This window comes from Euprymna scolopes, chromosome 14, assembly GCF_053919585.1.
Source record: "Euprymna scolopes isolate OS-2025 chromosome 14, ASM5391958v1, whole genome shotgun sequence".
Lineage (NCBI taxonomy): Eukaryota > Metazoa > Mollusca > Cephalopoda > Sepiida > Sepiolidae > Euprymna > Euprymna scolopes.
In genome coordinates, this window is record NC_136495.1 from 114,489,773 (window position 1) to 114,508,118 (window position 18,346).

The 18,346-nt window shown below is 37.8% G+C and overlaps 1 protein-coding gene across 1 annotated transcript in view; it reads left to right on the forward strand.

Annotated features, from left to right (window-relative positions):
• LOC145293231 (protoheme IX farnesyltransferase, mitochondrial-like) overlaps positions 1-17,312 on the forward strand; it is a 42,348-nt gene extending 25,036 nt beyond the window's left edge. Inside the window, exons 3-6 of the mRNA XM_080139788.1 lie at positions 4,650-4,774; positions 7,529-7,599; positions 11,820-12,052; positions 16,799-17,312. Of these exons, the coding sequence (XP_079995914.1) occupies positions 4,650-4,774; positions 7,529-7,599; positions 11,820-12,052; positions 16,799-17,253 (884 nt within the window). The 3' untranslated portion in view covers positions 17,254-17,312. The remainder of the gene's footprint in view (positions 1-4,649; positions 4,775-7,528; positions 7,600-11,819; positions 12,053-16,798) is intronic.
• Positions 17,313-18,346: the final 1,034 nt, after the last annotated feature.

Below are 18,346 nucleotides of genomic sequence, written 5' to 3' on the forward strand. Positions count from 1 at the left end.
CAAATTCCAAAATTTCATCATGACAAGTTTCAAGAAAAAATACACGATTAAACCCGGTTCTCCAACTTCCAACGTAGACCTCTACTACCATGTCTCCTTCTCCAACATCAGGGGTCTACGTTCTAACCTTCCAGAGGTTGAAACCCAATTACAGGAGACTAAACCAGACCTTTTATTTTGAAGTGAAACTGGCATTGGACAGGCTATTTCCCTAGAAGAGTTTGCAATTACAGGATACTCTAACTTAAACTTCTAAATCTGACCCCCAAGATCGCCATGGGCATGGAATATGTGCCTATATTAAAGACAGCTTTCCATGTGGGAGGGACATCTCCAGGGAAGATCCTAACTTACCCTATATGTGCTTCCGGGTTGCTTTAGCTCACACTACTGCATTTATATTTACTCTCTATCACCCCCACAACAGCGGAGTTACTATCTTTCAAAGCATATCTGAGAAAATTGACCAAGTCCTATCTGCTTATCCTTCAGCTAACATTCACGTATGTGGAGACTTCAATGTTCACAACGTCGAATGGTTGACCCACTCAAACAAGACTGATGATGAGGGGAGGTTCTGTCATGATTTCTCCATTGCCTATGACCTCACTCAGATTGTTCAGGAACCCACCCGTGTGCCCGACAATGACGGCCAGTATGCGAGCCTACTAGACCTTTTTCTCACAACTTGCCCTGAACTATGTTCAGTTTCTGTTCTGTCGCCTCTTGGATCTTCCGACCACTCTGTTGTATCAATTAAGATAAAAATGAAATGTAATAAGTCCCCAGATGTACCTCTCCATCGTACAGTATATCGATACACTAAGGCTGACTGGGATAGCTTCCGTACATTTATATCTGATCTACCTCTGCATTCCGTGTTTAAAAAGGATGTGTCCTCTATAGTATTAGACCTGACTGAATGGTTAATTGTAGGTATTGACCATTTCATACCCTCTAAAAAGTTTCAGCAAAAACCTAACAGCCAGCCATGGTTCTCTCCAGAATGTGCTGCTGCCATTGCGCACAGAAATCACTTTTTCCACTGCTTCAAACGTAATAGATGTATGGAAACTAAAGCCGTTTTCAGGACTGCCAGCAACCATTGTAAGAAAGTAATAAAGGATGCAAGAGAGTTGTATGCTCAATCTGTTAAGTCGAAAGTACCTGAGCAGCGGCTTGGTTCCCACCAGTTTTGGCAAATAGCAAACAGAATCCTGAACAGAAGCGTGTGCTCCATCCCAACTATTATCAATGGACCCGAGGTAATCTCGTCAGCATCAGACAAAGCCAAACTCTTTGTCAAGAACTTTGCAGCTAATTCTACCCTTTGCGATCAAGGCCGCCAACCCCCAATATTTCCTCCTGTATCACAAAACACGCTATGTGATATATGTATATCTGTACGTGATGTTGCCAAGCTAATCAAAAACCTTGATTCCAGTAAAGCAACTGGCCCTGACGGTATTCCAATTATAGTACTCAAAAAACTTCAACCTGAACTAGCGCCCATACTTACAAAACTGTTTAAATGTTGTCTTAAGGAGAATAGTTTCCCATCTCCCTGGAAAATCTCATCAATATATTTAAGAATTCAGGTGATCGCTCATCCCCCTCTCAGTACAGGCCAATAAGTCTCCTGTGCGTCATGAGTAAGTTGCTAGAATCTGTGTTAAATACAGAAGTAATCAACCATCTCAACAAAAATAACCTTCTTAGTGACACTCAATATGGTTTCCGTTCTGCTAGATCTACAGCAGATGTGCTTAGTTATATCTCATAGGATTAGCAAATCTCTCGACGGTGGCAATCTTTCTAGGGCAATTGCTCTTGACATATCTAAAGCCTTTGATAGGGTATGGCATAAAGGTTTACTTCATAAGATCGCTAGCTATGGTATAGCTGGAAAAGTCTTCTCAATTATTAAATCATTTCTTTCTGATAGGTTCATAAGAGTAGTAGTTGAGGGGCAAAAATCAGAAGCTCACAGTATTAATGCCGGTGTCCCTCGGGTCCATCCTGGGCCCAACTCTTTTCCTGATCTACATTAATGATCTTCCAAATCACATCCTTACATCATTTGTAGACATTTATGCTGACGACACTACCATTTATGGTAGCACATCTAAGACAGTAAACGACCAAGTTCTCTCCAATTCTCTCTCCTCTGATCTTGAGCATGTAGTACAATGGGGAAAGGAGTGGTTGGTTACTTTTAATGCATCTAAAACCAAGCTTCTCTCTTTACATCATCAACATTCTAATCCACATTTGGCATCAATTGAAATGAATGGCTCTCGTCTTCAGGAGGCCTCAAGTTTTGACAAGCTTCTGGGCTTGACCATTACTCCTGATCTTAAATGGAACACGTACATCAAATCTGTTGCCAAGGCCGCTGGAAAAATGGTGGGATCTTTCTATCGATCCGGTAAATATCTCACTGCTGATGCTATTCTCTATCTATATAAAAGCCAGGTACGTCCAAGGATGGAATACTGTTGCCACATCTGGGCAGGAGCTGCTAGAAAGGACTTGTCCTGCCTTGATAGAGTTCAAAATAGACTTGGTAACCTCGTAGGAGATGTCCTTTTCTCCTCCTAGCAACCTCTATCTCACAGAAGAGATGTTGCGAGTTTGTCTCTGATGTATCGTTATTTTCATGGAAAGTGTTCGACTGAGCTTCAATCTATGGTCCCCCCTCGCCAAACTTTCACAAGAAACACTCGTCTAGCTGTAAACACTATCAATAATTCCCCCCACTCTTTATTTGTGCCTAAACCTAAACGTAGATTCCATGAACAAAGCTTCTTTCTTAGAACTGCACGCCTGTGGAATTGTCTTCCGTTTTCCTGCTTTCCGGCTGACTACAATATGGTTGTGTTCAAGTCTAAAGTAAATAAGTTCTTGATGAGCCGTTCCATATAAGTTATCAAATTTACCAAATTTTCATTACTAATGATTACTATATTGTCCAATTTCTACTGTACACTCTTTAACCCTTTATCCTTGAGTGGTCTCTGGGCCTTGATAATGTGGTGATGCCTATGTAAAAAAAAAAAAAAAAAAAAAGATGTTTGATATTTTATCATGTGAGGTGAACTTAGCATCAAGAAATATGCTGTTTTTAGATTCAAAGATTAAGGTTGGGTTGATACCACTTGCTCTCAACAACATCGCAGACCTTAACATTGTTTTTGTGATCTTCTAGCAATGTCGTCGTCATCTCTCACATTGCCGTTTGCCAAGTCGGTGCACATGGATTCACAAGTATAAAATAAAATGGGATGGGTATATTTGCTGACAAAACCGCTCTATAACAAGCACAAGAAGAAAAAGAATGGACGCATATGCAAGGCAATGGCGGAAATCCTAGAGGAAGACCTCCAGTCTGAAGTGGAATGGAGTCAGTAACATTCAATGCTGCCAAGGCTAAGCTCGTTTCCTTTAATAATTACAAGAAATCTTCTCAACCAGCAGTAGCTATGGCTAAAGATACATTATCTGAAAGTACTTCATTCAAACTCCTCGACTTAATGTTCACAGGGAACATGATTTGGAACAGATACAGCAAGAGCATTGCCAAGGCTGCTGCAAAGAAGTTTGGCTCTCTCTACAGTGCTAGAAAGTTATTTATGCCTGAAAGTATCCTGTACCTCTACAAGTCCACCATTCGCCCATGTATGGAGTATTGTCACATTTAGGCTGATGCTTTCACTCCTCGAGAGGGTTCAAAAGAGTCGCCAACATGGTAGGTCCTGAACTGTCATCTAAGCTTCAACCTCTGTTCATCAACGAAATCTCGCATCTCTCTGCCTGTTTTACAAGTATTTTAATGGTGGATGCTCCAACGAACTACAATTCTTTGTGCTCCCTCGACGTAAATACCCCCGACAAACCTGAAAAGCAACAAAGTCCCACCTCTACACTGTGGAAATCCCTAGATGTTAGAAAGCCTTCTACTCTAATAATTTCTTCCTCAGAGCTTCTAGACTGGAATTCCCTTCCGGGCTCCTGCTTTCCCAACTGTACTGACATGCAGAAGTTCAAGTGTAATGTGAGCAGACATCTTGCTGCTCAACTCCCTATATAGTATCCCTGCAACTTATGTCATGATAGTAGTCCCCTACATCAAAGTAGCACTGTGCCTTGTTTGGGGTGAAAATGTAATCATAAAAAATAAAACACAAGAAAACATAGCAAACGTATTCTGTAGATGTCGGTTAAGTTCTGGTTACATGTCTGATACCATCGTGAGAAACTATCCGTCAGCTGTTGTAAACACAAGACTCTCCACAAACCACTCCTAATTGTTATAAAACCTATTGGCAATCCTAAAAACTAAAACTAAATATATCTTGGGTCCTTTTGTTCTCAGCACCCTGACTAACAATCCCATTCAGCTTCCTTTGTCTAATCTAGCCTAGTGAACAACTTTCTCTTCATTGTTCTGTCGATACACCCATTTCCCCTTTCTTTTGTAGTACTTTTTTTTTTCTTTCTTCCTCACATCCCAACATTTGGGGTGGAGAATGCCGATTGTATCACAGGAGCATATGTATTATAATATAGATACTAATATATACCTTCATTATTTAATTGTAAAAAAATAAAATAACCTTTTTTTTTTTTTTTTTTTTTTTTTTTTTCAGGTTTTGTTGTCATTTCTGCAATGGCTGGTTATGCTCTTGCACCTGCACCATTCCAATTAGGCACGTTCTTACTGAGTTCTGTTGGCACTGGTTTCATGTCAGCAGCTGCTAATGCCATAAATCAGGTAACATTTTTCTTTTTCCTTTTTTTGTAATCTATTTATGATTTTTGCTCATTATGTTTAGGAATTTTTGAGATGAGGACTGAAAAGCTGGATTATTTAGACTACTATTCTCATCTCGGATGTAATTTTCATAAGGGTTCAGCAAATGTAACTGTGGTGAATGTATTGGGAGAACATCTTGTTATCAGTCTCCAAAAGAATGTGTGTGACGATATGCTGTAGTAGAAGTAGAACATACTACTCACACAAGTAGCAGTGCCTCTATTTAGTCTGTCAGGTGACAAAATCACAGAAGAAAAAAAAAGAAAAGAAAATCTCAAGTTTATAGATAAATTCTTTATGTACATAGGACATTAATTTGCGTATGAGAAGTATCTATATCCATCCTCTGTCCATCCAGCTCTCTCTATCTCCGCTCTCTTCCCATCTCGCCCTCTCAATCTCTGCTCTCTTCCTGTCTCGCCCGCTCTCTTCCCGTCTCGCCCTCTCTATCTCCGCTCTCTTCCCGTCTCGCCCTCTCTATCTCCGCTCTCTTCCTGTCTCGCCCTCTCTATCTCCGCTCTCTTCCCGTCTCGCCCTCTCTATCTCCGCTCTCTTCCCGTCTCGCCCTCTCTATCTCTGCTCTCTTCCCGTCTCGCCCTCTCTATCTCCGCTCTCTTCCCGTCTCGCCCTCTCTATCTCCGCTCTCTTCCCGTCTCGCCCTCTCTATCTCCGCTCTCTTCCCGTCTCGCCCTCTCCATCTCCGCTCTCTTCCCGTCTCGCCCTCTCTATCTCCGCTCTCTTCCCGTCTCGCCCTCTCTATCTCCGCTCTCTTCCCGTCTCGCCCTCTCTATCTCCGCTCTCTTCCCGTCTCGCCCTCTCTATCTCCGCTCTCTTCCCGTCTCGCCCTCTCTATCTCCGCTCTCTTCCCGTCTCGCCCTCTCTATCTCCGCTCTCTTCCCGTCTCGCCCTCTCTATCTCCGCTCTCTTCCCGTCTCGCCCTCTCTATCTCCGCTCTCTTCCCGTCTCGCCCTCTCCATCTCCGCTCTCTTCCCGTCTCGCCCTCTCTATCTCCGCTCTCTTCCCGTCTCGCCCTCTCTATCTCCGCTCTCTTCCCGTCTCGCCCTCTCTATCTCCGCTCTCTTCCCGTCTCGCCCTCTCTATCTCCGCTCTCTTCCCGTCTCGCCCTCTCTATCTCCGCTCTCTTCCCGTCTCGCCCTCTCCATCTCCGCTCTCTTCCCGTCTCGCCCTCTCTATCTCCGCTCTCTTCCCGTCTCGCCCTCTCTATCTCCGCTCTCTTCCCGTCTCGCCCTCTCTATCTCCGCTCTCTTCCCGTCTCGCCCTCTCTATCTCCGCTCTCTTCCCGTCTCGCCCTCTCTATCTCCGCTCTCTTCCCGTCTCGCCCTCTCCATCTCCGCTCTCTTCCCGTCTCGCCCTCTCTATCTCCGCTCTCTTCCCGTCTCGCCCTCTCTATCTCCGCTCTCTTCCCGTCTCGCCCTCTCTATCTCCGCTCTCTTCCCGTCTCGCCCTCTCTATCTCCGCTCTCTTCCCGTCTCGCCCTCTCTATCTCCGCTCTCTTCCCGTCTCGCCCTCTCTATCTCCGCTCTCTTCCCGTCTCGCCCTCTCTATCTCCGCTCTCTTCCCGTCTCGCCCTCTCTATCTCCGCTCTCTTCCCGTCTCGCCCTCTCTATCTCCGCTCTCTTCCCGTCTCGCCCTCTCTATCTCCGCTCTCTTCCCGTCTCGCCCTCTCTATCTCCGCTCTCTTCCCGTCTCGCCCTCTCTATCTCCGCTCTCTTCCCGTCTCGCCCTCTCTATCTCCGCTCTCTTCCCGTCTCGCCCTCTCTATCTCCGCTCTCTTCCCGTCTCGCCCTCTCTATCTCCGCTCTCTTCCCGTCTCGCCCTCTCTATCTCCGCTCTCTTCCCGTCTCGCCCTCTCTATCTCCGCTCTCTTCCCGTCTCGCCCTCTCTATCTCCGCTCTCTTCCCGTCTCGCCCTCTCTATCTCCGCTCTCTTCCCGTCTCGCCCTCTCTATCTCCGCTCTCTTCCCGTCTCGCCCTCTCTATCTCCGCTCTCTTCCCGTCTCGCCCTCTCTATCTCCGCTCTCTTCCCGTCTCGCCCTCTCTATCTCCGCTCTCTTCCCGTCTCGCCCTCTCTATCTCCGCTCTCTTCCCGTCTCGCCCTCTCTATCTCCGCTCTCTTCCCGTCTCGCCCTCTCTATCTCCGCTCTCTTCCCGTCTCGCCCTCTCTATCTCCGCTCTCTTCCCGTCTCGCCCTCTCTATCTCCGCTCTCTTCCCGTCTCGCCCTCTCTATCTCCGCTCTCTTCCCGTCTCGCCCTCTCTATCTCCGCTCTCTTCCCGTCTCGCCCTCTCTATCTCCGCTCTCTTCCCGTCTCGCCCTCTCTATCTCCGCTCTCTTCCCGTCTCGCCCTCTCTATCTCCGCTCTCTTCCCGTCTCGCCCTCTCTATCTCCGCTCTCTTCCCGTCTCGCCCTCTCTAACTCACCTCCTTTTCCCTCTCTTTCTCTTGCAACTGAAAAAAGATCAATCGCAAATCACTACATAATAACATTAAAAAATCGTTCTTGATTACTTCTGTTCCTGTTTATTCCCTAGAAGAATGAATATTAAAAAAAAATTATATTTTGTCTGAAACAATGATGAAAAGGAATGCATGAACTTTGTAGCTGTGCCTTGTATAGTTTTTTACTTTTTGCTAAACACACAGACAGACAGATCTCCCTTATAAAAATATATATATGTTTTAATTCTTTTTCAGTTTTTTGAAGTGCCCTTTGATAGCCAAATGAATCGAACAAGGAACCGTGTTCTTGTACAGGGAAATCTCAGGTAAAAAATGCCCTCAACCATTGATACTTTCTCTTCAGAGCATTTTTTTTTTTTTTTTTTTTTTTTACAAAGGCATCACCACATTATCAAGGCCCAGAGGCCACTCAAGGATAAGGGTTAAAGAGTGTACAGTAGAAGTTGGTCAATATAGTAATCATTAGTAATGAAAATTTGGTAAATTTAATAACTTATATGGAACGGCTCATCAAGAACTTATTTACTTTAGACTTGAACAAAACCATATTGTAGTCAGCCGGAAAGCAGGAAAACGGAAGACAATTCCACAGGCGTGCAGTTCTAAGAAAGAAGCTTTGTTCATGGAATCTACGTTTAGGTTTAGGCACAGATAAAGAGTGGGGGAAATTATTGATAGTGTTTACAGCTAGACGAGTGTTTCTTGTGAAAGTTTGGCGAGGGGGGACCATAGATTGAAGCTCAGTTGAACACTTTCCATGAAAATAACGATACATCAGAGACAAACTCGCAACATCTCTTCTGTGAGATAGAGGTTGCAAGGAGGAGAAAAGGACATCTCCTACGAGGCTACGAAGTCTATTTTGAACTCTATCAAGGCAGGACAAGTTCTTTCTAGCAGCTCCTGCCCAGATGTGGCAACAGTATTCCATCCTTGGACGTACCTGGCTCTTATATAGATAGAGAATAGCATCAGCAGTGAGATATCTACTGGATCGATAGAAAGATCCCACCATTTTTCCAGCGGCCTTGGCAACAGATTTGATATACGTGTTCCATTTAAGATCAGGAGTAATGGTCAAGCCCAGAAGCTTGTCAAAACTTGAGGCCTCCTGAAGACGAGAGCCATTCATTTCAATTGATGACAAATGTGGATTAGAATGTTGATGATGTAAAGAGAGAAGCTTGGTTTTAGATGCATTAAAAGTAACCAGCCACTCCTTTCCCCATTGTACTACGTGCTCAAGATCAGAGGAGAGAGAATTGGAGAGAACTTGCTCGTTTACTGTCTTAGATGTGGTACCATAAATGGTAGTGTCGTCAGCATAAATGTCTACAAATGATGTAAGGATATGATTTGGAAGTTTTTTAAATTTTACCATTTTATTATGTGTCTACTCGACATTAGTCCATTTAAAAGAGATGATAACTGACCCGTTTCTAATTTTAGTAAATTTAATTTTGCAAATCAATTATTTTGTGAAATAGGAATTTTAAAGAGATTGCTTTAATACTTGATGCTAAAAAGAAAACGAGTGATGTGCCGGCATGATACGAGTATGCGTAACGTTGCATAATTAATACGAGTGACGTTCCAAAAGTAATGCCTCCTATTTTTTTATTCCATAAGAAGGAATTGCAAATTGCGTTGTTATGATGACTGAATTCATGCATTTGTGACGTGAACAGTTTTTATCTTTCTGTTGCAAATATTGACGGTGTGAGACTCTTAAGAAAGCAACTCTTATGGATCTGCACCAGAAGCAGAGATATGTCATTGAATTCCTCCATGCAGAAAAAAATTGAACAAATCAGCATTCACGGGCACCTGTTGAATGTTTATGAGGCCAATGTAGTTGATGTCAGCACAGTTAGGAGATGAGTTTGTTGATTTTAAAGTTGTGACAGATGTGAGTGACAAAGCGCATTCCAGACTTTTATGATGGGGGCATCAAAAGAGGCTGGCAAAAATGCATTGAGAATTATGTTGACTAAATTCAGAGGCACAAAAAGTTGCACGTTTTAATGGTACCACTCCCATCTTTGTATCTCTTCAGCATCTTAATTTTTGAGTTTAAAAATAGTAGGCCTTACTTTTGAAACAACTCTCATATTTATATTTGTTTTAAGAGACCGAACGAATAAATTCATTTCAGAGAGAAATTCAAACGAAATAAGTATATTGAAAGAAAAAAAAAAAAAGTAACAGGCTTGTCTGAATTGACTTTGAAAATCTGATGAGATAATTTTATATATTAGATTAATATGTTAAATTAAAATTAATGAATGGGAAAAAAATGTAAATACATTTACATTGATTTTGTACTAATGATTATTGAAATCAAGTGTTTTGCAAAAAAATTTTTTTTTCTTTTTTCCTACTATATTGCAAAACAAATATATGACAAGGACTAAAATCAGTCATACAAGCCTACATATCTCTGCTGAAAATGTATGAATAAGCCTACATACCTCTGCTGAAAATGTATGAATAAGCCTACATACCTCTGCCGAAAATGTATGAATGAATTGAAGTTATCTGGGCTGTTCTTCTCCATATTGTATAAAATATTTCAGAAGTTATGCCAAAGAACTATTGGTAACTCCAAAACTATTTGCTCAGGCTGAAATATTGCATGATGGTTATTCTTATCAATGAACATCAGATTCATGACATCAAATTTGTTAAAAATCAAACGTTGAAATTTTGATTATGACCAAATTTCTCAATCAAATGTCAAGGTCATATGATGCAGTACTTCAATAACCATAATATAAACCAAGTACAGGGTGTTAAAAAAATTCACTAAGATTCTTTATTTTTGATATCTTTCTGTAATTTTAGCACAATCTGACTAAGACATTGGGAAATTTAAATTTTTAAAAATGCAAAATTCAGACTATTTATTCAAAATAATGTCTTTTAAACGTTGCCCATTTTCAGCTTCGCATATTTGTATTCTTTCCAAAACATTATTCAAGACAGATTGCAGAATCCCTTGACTGCGATTTAACTCCCTTATTTTGTTCCTGATGTTTTCCTTCAATTCTTGCGGGGTTTTTAACATAGACTCTTTCTTTAAGATATCCTCACAAGAAAAAGTCAGGACTAGTCAAGTGTGGGGAATTTAAACTTTAATTCAAGCTATCAATTTGATTGAAAAATGGTCAATTTCACTGATTTTGATGACTATAAAAGTATTGGAAGTGTAGAATATTTGTTGATTCTTATTTAATTCTGGGTATTTTGACCAAATATGGTAACAGTTGATTAAACTTATGATGATGCTAGGCTGTACACCAAAATATTCAACCAAAAACATAACCTTCCTGGTAAAGGTAATTAAATTACAGTATAAAAATTTGTGAAAAATCAAATCAACACAGAATTTTTTTTAAAAATAAACACTTATTTGAAAATTAAAAATCAACCTAGTTTCGATGAGCATCTATATCAGGAATAGAATCAGTTTGTGTTTTTCTTCTTTATTTTCTTTGTGGAATGGTGTCACTGGAAAATCAAATGTATTGTGGTCTTAATGATTTTTTTTTTTTTCTTCCAAATGTTCAATCAGAAGGATTGTGCAAAACAAGCGAGAGATTTTAGAATGAGGGATTTTAGAGTCAGAAATAATTAATTTCATGCATGCCACAAACTATCCTCCTGATGAGAACATTTAAAAAAACTCATCGTTTAAGATTACACAGAGTTTGATTTTCTCAGGACACCATGCCACAAGGAAAGAAAAAGAAAAAAAATAAGCTGATTTGATGCCTGATGAAGAAATATGTTTGAAACTAATTTTTTTTTTTTTTTTTTTTTTTTTTGAAAGTGCAGGATACTAAATGCTTTCTACTAATGTCTAACTAATAGGCGTTTTCGTTTTGCAAAGATATGATTGGCTGTCTCATATCATCAAAACTAAGTTGATTTTTTTTTTAAATGTTTATTTAAGAAAAAAATCTGTGTTGTATTAGCTTCTTTCAAATTCTAATTCAAATTTACATGATGCTTACATTGAGAAAAAAAATCTAAAAAAAAAATTTTTATTTGAGATGTTAGTATGACATATATTGAGTGGGTTTCTAACAGTATTTTATATAAATTTTTAGTTTTAAGTCATTTTCAAAACTTTGAATTCTATGAGTCAAGAGCATGCCCATTTTTCTTGCTCTCACATAAACGCTACACAGTTTGTTTTTCGAACCAATTCAATTTTTTAAAGTGAGTAAAAATCACTAAAAGATTTTCTAGATAGGTAGAAGAGTAGGTCATCTTGCCTTTGATAACATTTATTTGTCATGTATTTGAATTTTGACCATTTTTTTCCGAATCTCTTGTGATTGTAAAAGAAACCCCGATGTTGCAGTTCAGGAAAGCTTTTAATATTTGTAAAAGATTTGAAGTTTAACTGAAGTTTTTTTTTTTTTTTTTGTAGAACCGTAGAACCTTGATAGAAGTTTACACTCTCTAGATGTTTCTTTTATAAAGAATTTCTTTTTATTTTTTCTTTTTTGTTTTTCAGTCCCTTACATGCTGTATTATTTGCCACTATCACGGGTGCAACCGGTTTTGCCATTTTAAATTATGGCGTCAATCCATTAACCGCTTACATTGGAGCAATAAACCTCGGACTGTACACACTGGTGTACACACCAATGAAAAGAACGAGTATTGCTAATACCTGGGTGGGTTCAATAGTTGGCGCACTTCCTCCGATGATGGGTTGGGCAGCATGCACCGGAGATCTCTCACTCGGTATGTTTATTTTCTTTGTAATAATTTTATTTGGGTTTTTATCTCTCAGTTTTATCAGATTAAAGATAGAGAACATGAATCAAGGTGTTTATAAGTTAAAATCCTAATAACTGGAAAATTCTTTACATATCGGGTAAAAATAGGTATCTATGCCAAAAATTATGAAAAATTATTAAGTAAAATTTCAATTAAAAATAAAAATCAGTTCTATCATATTTTGTTGATCAACCCTTGATAAGAGTGAAAAATACCGTAAAGCAAAGGGAGATAAGTCGGTCTGTCATTTAACCAAATAATTGGCAAAATACCAAAACTAATTTTTATTTAATTAAATTTTTACTTGATAATTTTTCCTAATTTTTGTTTGATTAAAATTCTACGCAATACTTATTTTTAATTTTTGTTGAGAATACTTATTCTCTTAATCGATTCCTTACAAACAACTAATATTTATTTGCGGACTGTTATTCTCATTTCATAGTAGTTGTTTCACGTGTCAACCAACTATTCCTCTGACCTTTCTCAGGTAGTTAACCGTGACTGGATAGGAATACTGAGTCTCTTAACTGTATCCTCAGCAATAACTAGGGCTGTGACAACAGAAGATTCTTTTCATTCTTTTGACTCTTGAATATTCATCCCACACAGTAAGGCACAGTCAATCAACTGAGAACCACATCAGTCTATGTAAAAACAATAGAAAGAATATGCTATTGTCACAACCCTAGTAATTACTGCCTTCCATAGTTGTTGTCGTCTCACCATGTTTTGGGTAACTAATCCTCTGGCAGGCTTTGGGTAGAATTGAAACTACTATCTTCAGACAATGCTCACCTGGAACTGTAGAGATTCAATGCCTCTATTCATTGCAGCACTAGGCCCGTGGTGAGACAACAACTATCTCATTGCGATTAAAAACCTGATGAAGGCCAGAGAAGCAGTTGGCCAAAATATCATGAACCAACAATTATAAAGATGAGGATAACAGTCCGCAAATAAATAAATATGCAAATTACTCATCTGAAAGGATTCCAATAATAAAAATAAAGCTAATATCAAGAATACGTAAAACAAAAATGACCAACAAATGATCATTAAAAATATAAAAAAAAAATTTTTTTAATTTTTTTTTTGTTATTTAAAATTCGACTTTTAAAAAAAAAACTACTTGATCAATTTTCTGTATTTTTGTTTTTTATTAACAACAAAAAATCAAATTTTATTACGAAGGCAATACGTTATTTCTTGATATGCCATCTTTTATAAATCATGGGGATTCAACTCAGTTTGATCTATCGAGATCAAATCGGCCTTGTATTGAATAAAATTTACTTTTAAAATCGCTAATATTGTAAAAAAAAAAAAAAAAAAAAAATGATCAATTTATATGATTTTTGGTATATGATCTCTTTGTTCTGTGACAAATAGGTATATCAAAGATTTTTCTGCATCTTTTTTTTAATTCTAAATAAACATCTTTTTTATGACATGAACTCTGCTGGACTTATTCCTAATGATTAAATTTCATTTCACCTACAGTAATCACTTGTATCAGATTTAGAATATTTCAATTTTTTTTTTTTTTTTTTTAATGTTTATATAACTGAAGTGTAATGCGTAATTGATCTTTTGTCTGCAAAAAAGTAAAACTCGTCAATTTGTTTGTATAAAAAATATAAGCTTAATTTCTTGTTGTCGTGTCATAAAAAAATTGTGCGCTTAGCTGGAGAATAGGGAAGACCAAAATAGGAAAGGTGGATGATCAGAGTCACGCTCATCGTTGTTCAACACTCGGCTGACTGATGCAAATGTTGCGTTACCCGGCAGTATGCTTGGGTTATATGACCTTTTCTTGTTTCAGGCGGCATCTGACCGATGCACCTGTCAAGTAATTGATCTTTTCCCCTGCTGACTAATCTGACAGCTTTACACTGTCGTTCGGTGCATTGTCACCATATGCGTGTTTGCGCCTCAGCATTTATCATAGGTTGCATGTATGCACATCATCAACGTTCCATAACTAGTAAATATAGGTTCCGTCCAGGCACATGTTTTTGCTAGGTTAGGAGGATTATATAATTATAAAAGAACTATATACAATACATAGTTAAAACAAAATTGTTTTGGACTATTAAAATAATTTCTGAAGTTCATAACATGTACGCATTCATTTTTTATTGCTTATGTTTTGAAACCTAACGTAAATATTTTGTTAAAGTAATGTTTTAATTTCGATAAGAAATTTTGGTGCTTATTCACTTATGGTGTCAATTAAAAGTAAAGGAAATACAGAAAAGTCTATATAGTATACATACTAATCACAGAATGTAGATGTCATATCAACAATGACCGACAGTTGAAAACGGATGCTTTCAATTCAGAGCAGTCTAATGGAGGCCGACACTGATGATGCCCGCTAATGACTGCCAGCACCTGCAAGTAATCACCCAACCCTACACTAAACGTTAGTAAACCCCAGTGATAACAATGATAACTAGTGACCTCCAGTACCTACGAATGCCAGACAATACCTGACAGTGGAAGCCAAATGATTTTATTTTGGCCATGAATCTGTTTTGGTTTTGTGTCCACTGGGCAACGTTGGCACACATGTCCTGCTAGTCTTTAATAGAAATAGATAACTTTTGACAACTTTCAGTTTACAATATAACAGCTGTAGAAATTTTGGTGTTTATTCAGATTGACACTTATGGCAACAATTAAAAGTAAACAAAATACAGAAATGTCTGTATGATGTACGTACAAGTCACGTAATAAACATGATATATTCCAAAAATCACATAATTTGATAAAGTACTTTTCTTTTTTTTTTTTTTTTTTATTTTAGAAAATCGAATTCCATGAAGGAATTAAGGGTAGATAACCAACACTTTCATTTCTAATTTTGGATTTTTTTTAGGATAATGTCGGAAAGACAACCGAAACGTAAGATTTAAAACCGAACAATAACTTATTAACATAACATGTATTTTTTTTGTTTTTATTTTTCAGAAAATTAAATTTTCAAATAATGAAAACATTATTATAGAAGGGTAATTTTATAAAAGTTAAAAGCAAAATTTGAAGAATATTAAAATGGCTTCAGCCTTTGTTTATTCAGTAAAAAATGGCAAATTTGTTTTTTCGAAAATAAATAAAAAAAATTTACTTTAGCAATTTTTGTGAGTTTTTTTTTTGTAATATACTATCTTCATTCTGTAACAAAAAGGTCATGGAATACACTTAAATATATTTTCGTGCATGCAGATTTCATATTTCTTATCACAGAACCAATTCTCTATTTAATATTGTACTTAATATTGAGTAAAGAGTTCAAAAGTTCAAAAAATGATTTGGATGCCATCAGTTAAAATTGAAACCAAAACATTTAACACTCTAGCCACATTCCCTACTGATTTAGCTACCAAGAGATAGGTAAGAAAGATTGAATATTAAATAACTTGAAGAAATGAATGGAATTTAGGCATGTGCAGAAAGAAATAAAAATATGTCAGCAAATTGAAATAAACAGTTTGCATTTGGACTTGCCAACTTTCTGTATGCGTTATTCATTCATCCAAACAAAGATTTTACTCGTTATAAACCATCTTTCGTGTATGATTACTATTTCCGTTTAATTTCAGTGCTATGCGACCAGTAGTTTGAGAGTTTATCGATTAAATGTCTACATACACAGACAGACACACACACACATTTTATTTATATAGACGAAAATCATTTTTAAGTGAATTTGAATTTTTCCAACGCCTCCCCTCCCTATGTGAAGAATCGCTTTTTAATATCTCGCAAATTTGAATTAGTTATCTCCCTTCTTTCTTCAGAATATTTTCAAGATGGCTTTACGAGATCGTCTCTCGTAGTTTCCCTTTAAAATATAAGTGGGTTTATGGGTTGGGATGGTTGTAAAATACACTTAAATATATTTTAATTCATGCAGATTTTGTATTTATTATTACAGAACCAATTCTCTATTGAATACTATATATATAGTAGTGATTTCAAGTTAAAAAAAAATGATTTGGGTGCCATCAGTTAAAATTGAAACCAAAACATTTAGCACTCCAGCCACATTCCCTACTGATTTAGCTACCAAGAGATAAAGATTGAATATTAGATAACTTGAAGAAATGAATGGAATTTGGGCATGCGCAGAAAGAAGTAAAAATATGTTGGCAAGTTGAAATGAAAAGTTTGCATTTGGACTTGCCAACTTCTGTATGCGTTATTTATCCATCCAAACAAAGATTTTACTCATTATAAACCATTCTTAGTGTATGATTACTATTTCCGTTTAATTTCAGTGTTATGTGACCAGAGTTTATCGATTAAATATTTATACACACACACGCACGTTTTATTTATATAGATGAAAATCATTTTTCAGCGAATTTGAGTTTTTCCATGTCCCCCCTCCTATGTTAAGAATCGCAAATTTGAATTATCTCCCTTTTTTCTTTAGAATATATTCAAGATGGCTTTACAAGATCATCTCTCATAGTTTCTCTTTAAAATATAAAATCTGATTTGTAAATTAAAAATAAAACTACTTGATCCATTACATGATTTTTTTTTGTACACAATATTTTTTTCCATCACAAGTACATACATCATACAGATTTTTTTAATATAAGCAAAATTCTGGAAAAACACCAAATTTTTGTTACTTTGCTAGATTTGTTAATTCTTTTTTTTTTTTTTTTTTTTTTCCTTTCTGAAATTATTTAGGTGCCTGGTTTCTTGGAGCCGTGATGTTTGCCTGGCAATTTCCCCACTTCAATGCCCTTAGCTGGAACCTCCGTCCTGATTACTCTCGCGGGGGATACTGTATGTCTTCGGTGATGAACCCCAACCTCTGTCGGAGAGTTGCTTTCCGCTATTGCCTTGGAATGACAGCCCTCTCTATGATGGCACCCGTCATCAACCTTACCACGTGGACATTCATGGTCGACTCTTTGCCACTCAATGCGTACCTTTCCTATTTAGGATGGAAGTTCTACAAAGAAGGCGACAGCAAGTCGTCCAGACAACTGTTCCGATTCACGTTGCTGCACCTACCTGTGCTGTTTACATTGATGTTGATAAGTAAGAAGCCATCACGAGAACGGACTGATGAAGTGACGCTGAGTTCCATCATCTCAGATGTTGCTGAAGCATGCAATAAAGAAAATATATATTTGTAAATCTTAATTCAAATTATGTATATAAAAGAAAAAAAAAACAGATTCAGGAATACACTATTTATTTGATTTTTGCTTTTATTCTTTGAATCATTTTTGGAAAATGTTGCTTAGTTTTTTTTTTTTTGTTTTTTTTTTTTACATAGGCATCACCACTTATCAAGGCCAAGAGGTTACTCAAGGATAAGGGTTTAAGAGTGTACAGTAGACATTGGACAATATAGTAATCATTAGTAATGAAAATTTGGTAAATTTGATAACTTATATAGAACGGCTCATCAAGAACTTATTTACGTTAGACTTGAGCACAACCATATTGTAGTCAGCTGGAAAGCAGGAAAACGGAAGACAATTCCACAGGCGTGCAGTTCTAAGAAAGAAGCTTTGTTCATGGAATCTACACTTAGGTTTAGGCACAGATAAAGATTGGGGGGAATTATTGATAGTGTTTACAGCTAGATGAGTGTTTCTTGTGAAAGTTTGGCGAGGGGGGATACATCAGAGACAAACTCGCAACATCTCTTCTGTGAGATAGAGGTTGCAAGGAAGAGAAAAGGACATCTCCTACGAGGCTACAAAGTCTATTTTGAACTCTATCAAGGCAGGACAAGTCCTTTCTAGCAGTTCCTGCCCAGATGTGGCAACAATATTCCATCCTTGGACGTACCTGGCTCTTATATAGATAGAGAATAGCATCAGCAGTGAGATATTTATCGGATCGATAGAAAAATCCCACCATTTTTCCAGCGGCCTTGGCAACAGATTTGATGTATGTGTTCCATTTAAGATCAGGAGTAAAGGTCAAGCCAAGAAGCTTGTCAAAACTTGAGGCTTCCTGAAGACGAGAGCCATTCATTTCAATTGATGCCAGATGTGGATCAGAATGTTGATGATGTAAAGAGAGAAGCTTGGTTTTAGATGCATTAATCTAAATGCATTAGATGCATTAAAAGTAACCAGCCACTCCTTTTCCCATTGTACTACGTGCTCAAGATCAGAGGAGAGAGAATTGGAGAGAACTTGGTCGTTTACTGTCTTAGATGTGCTACCATAAATGGTAGTGTCGTCAGCATAAATGTCTACAAATGATGTAAGG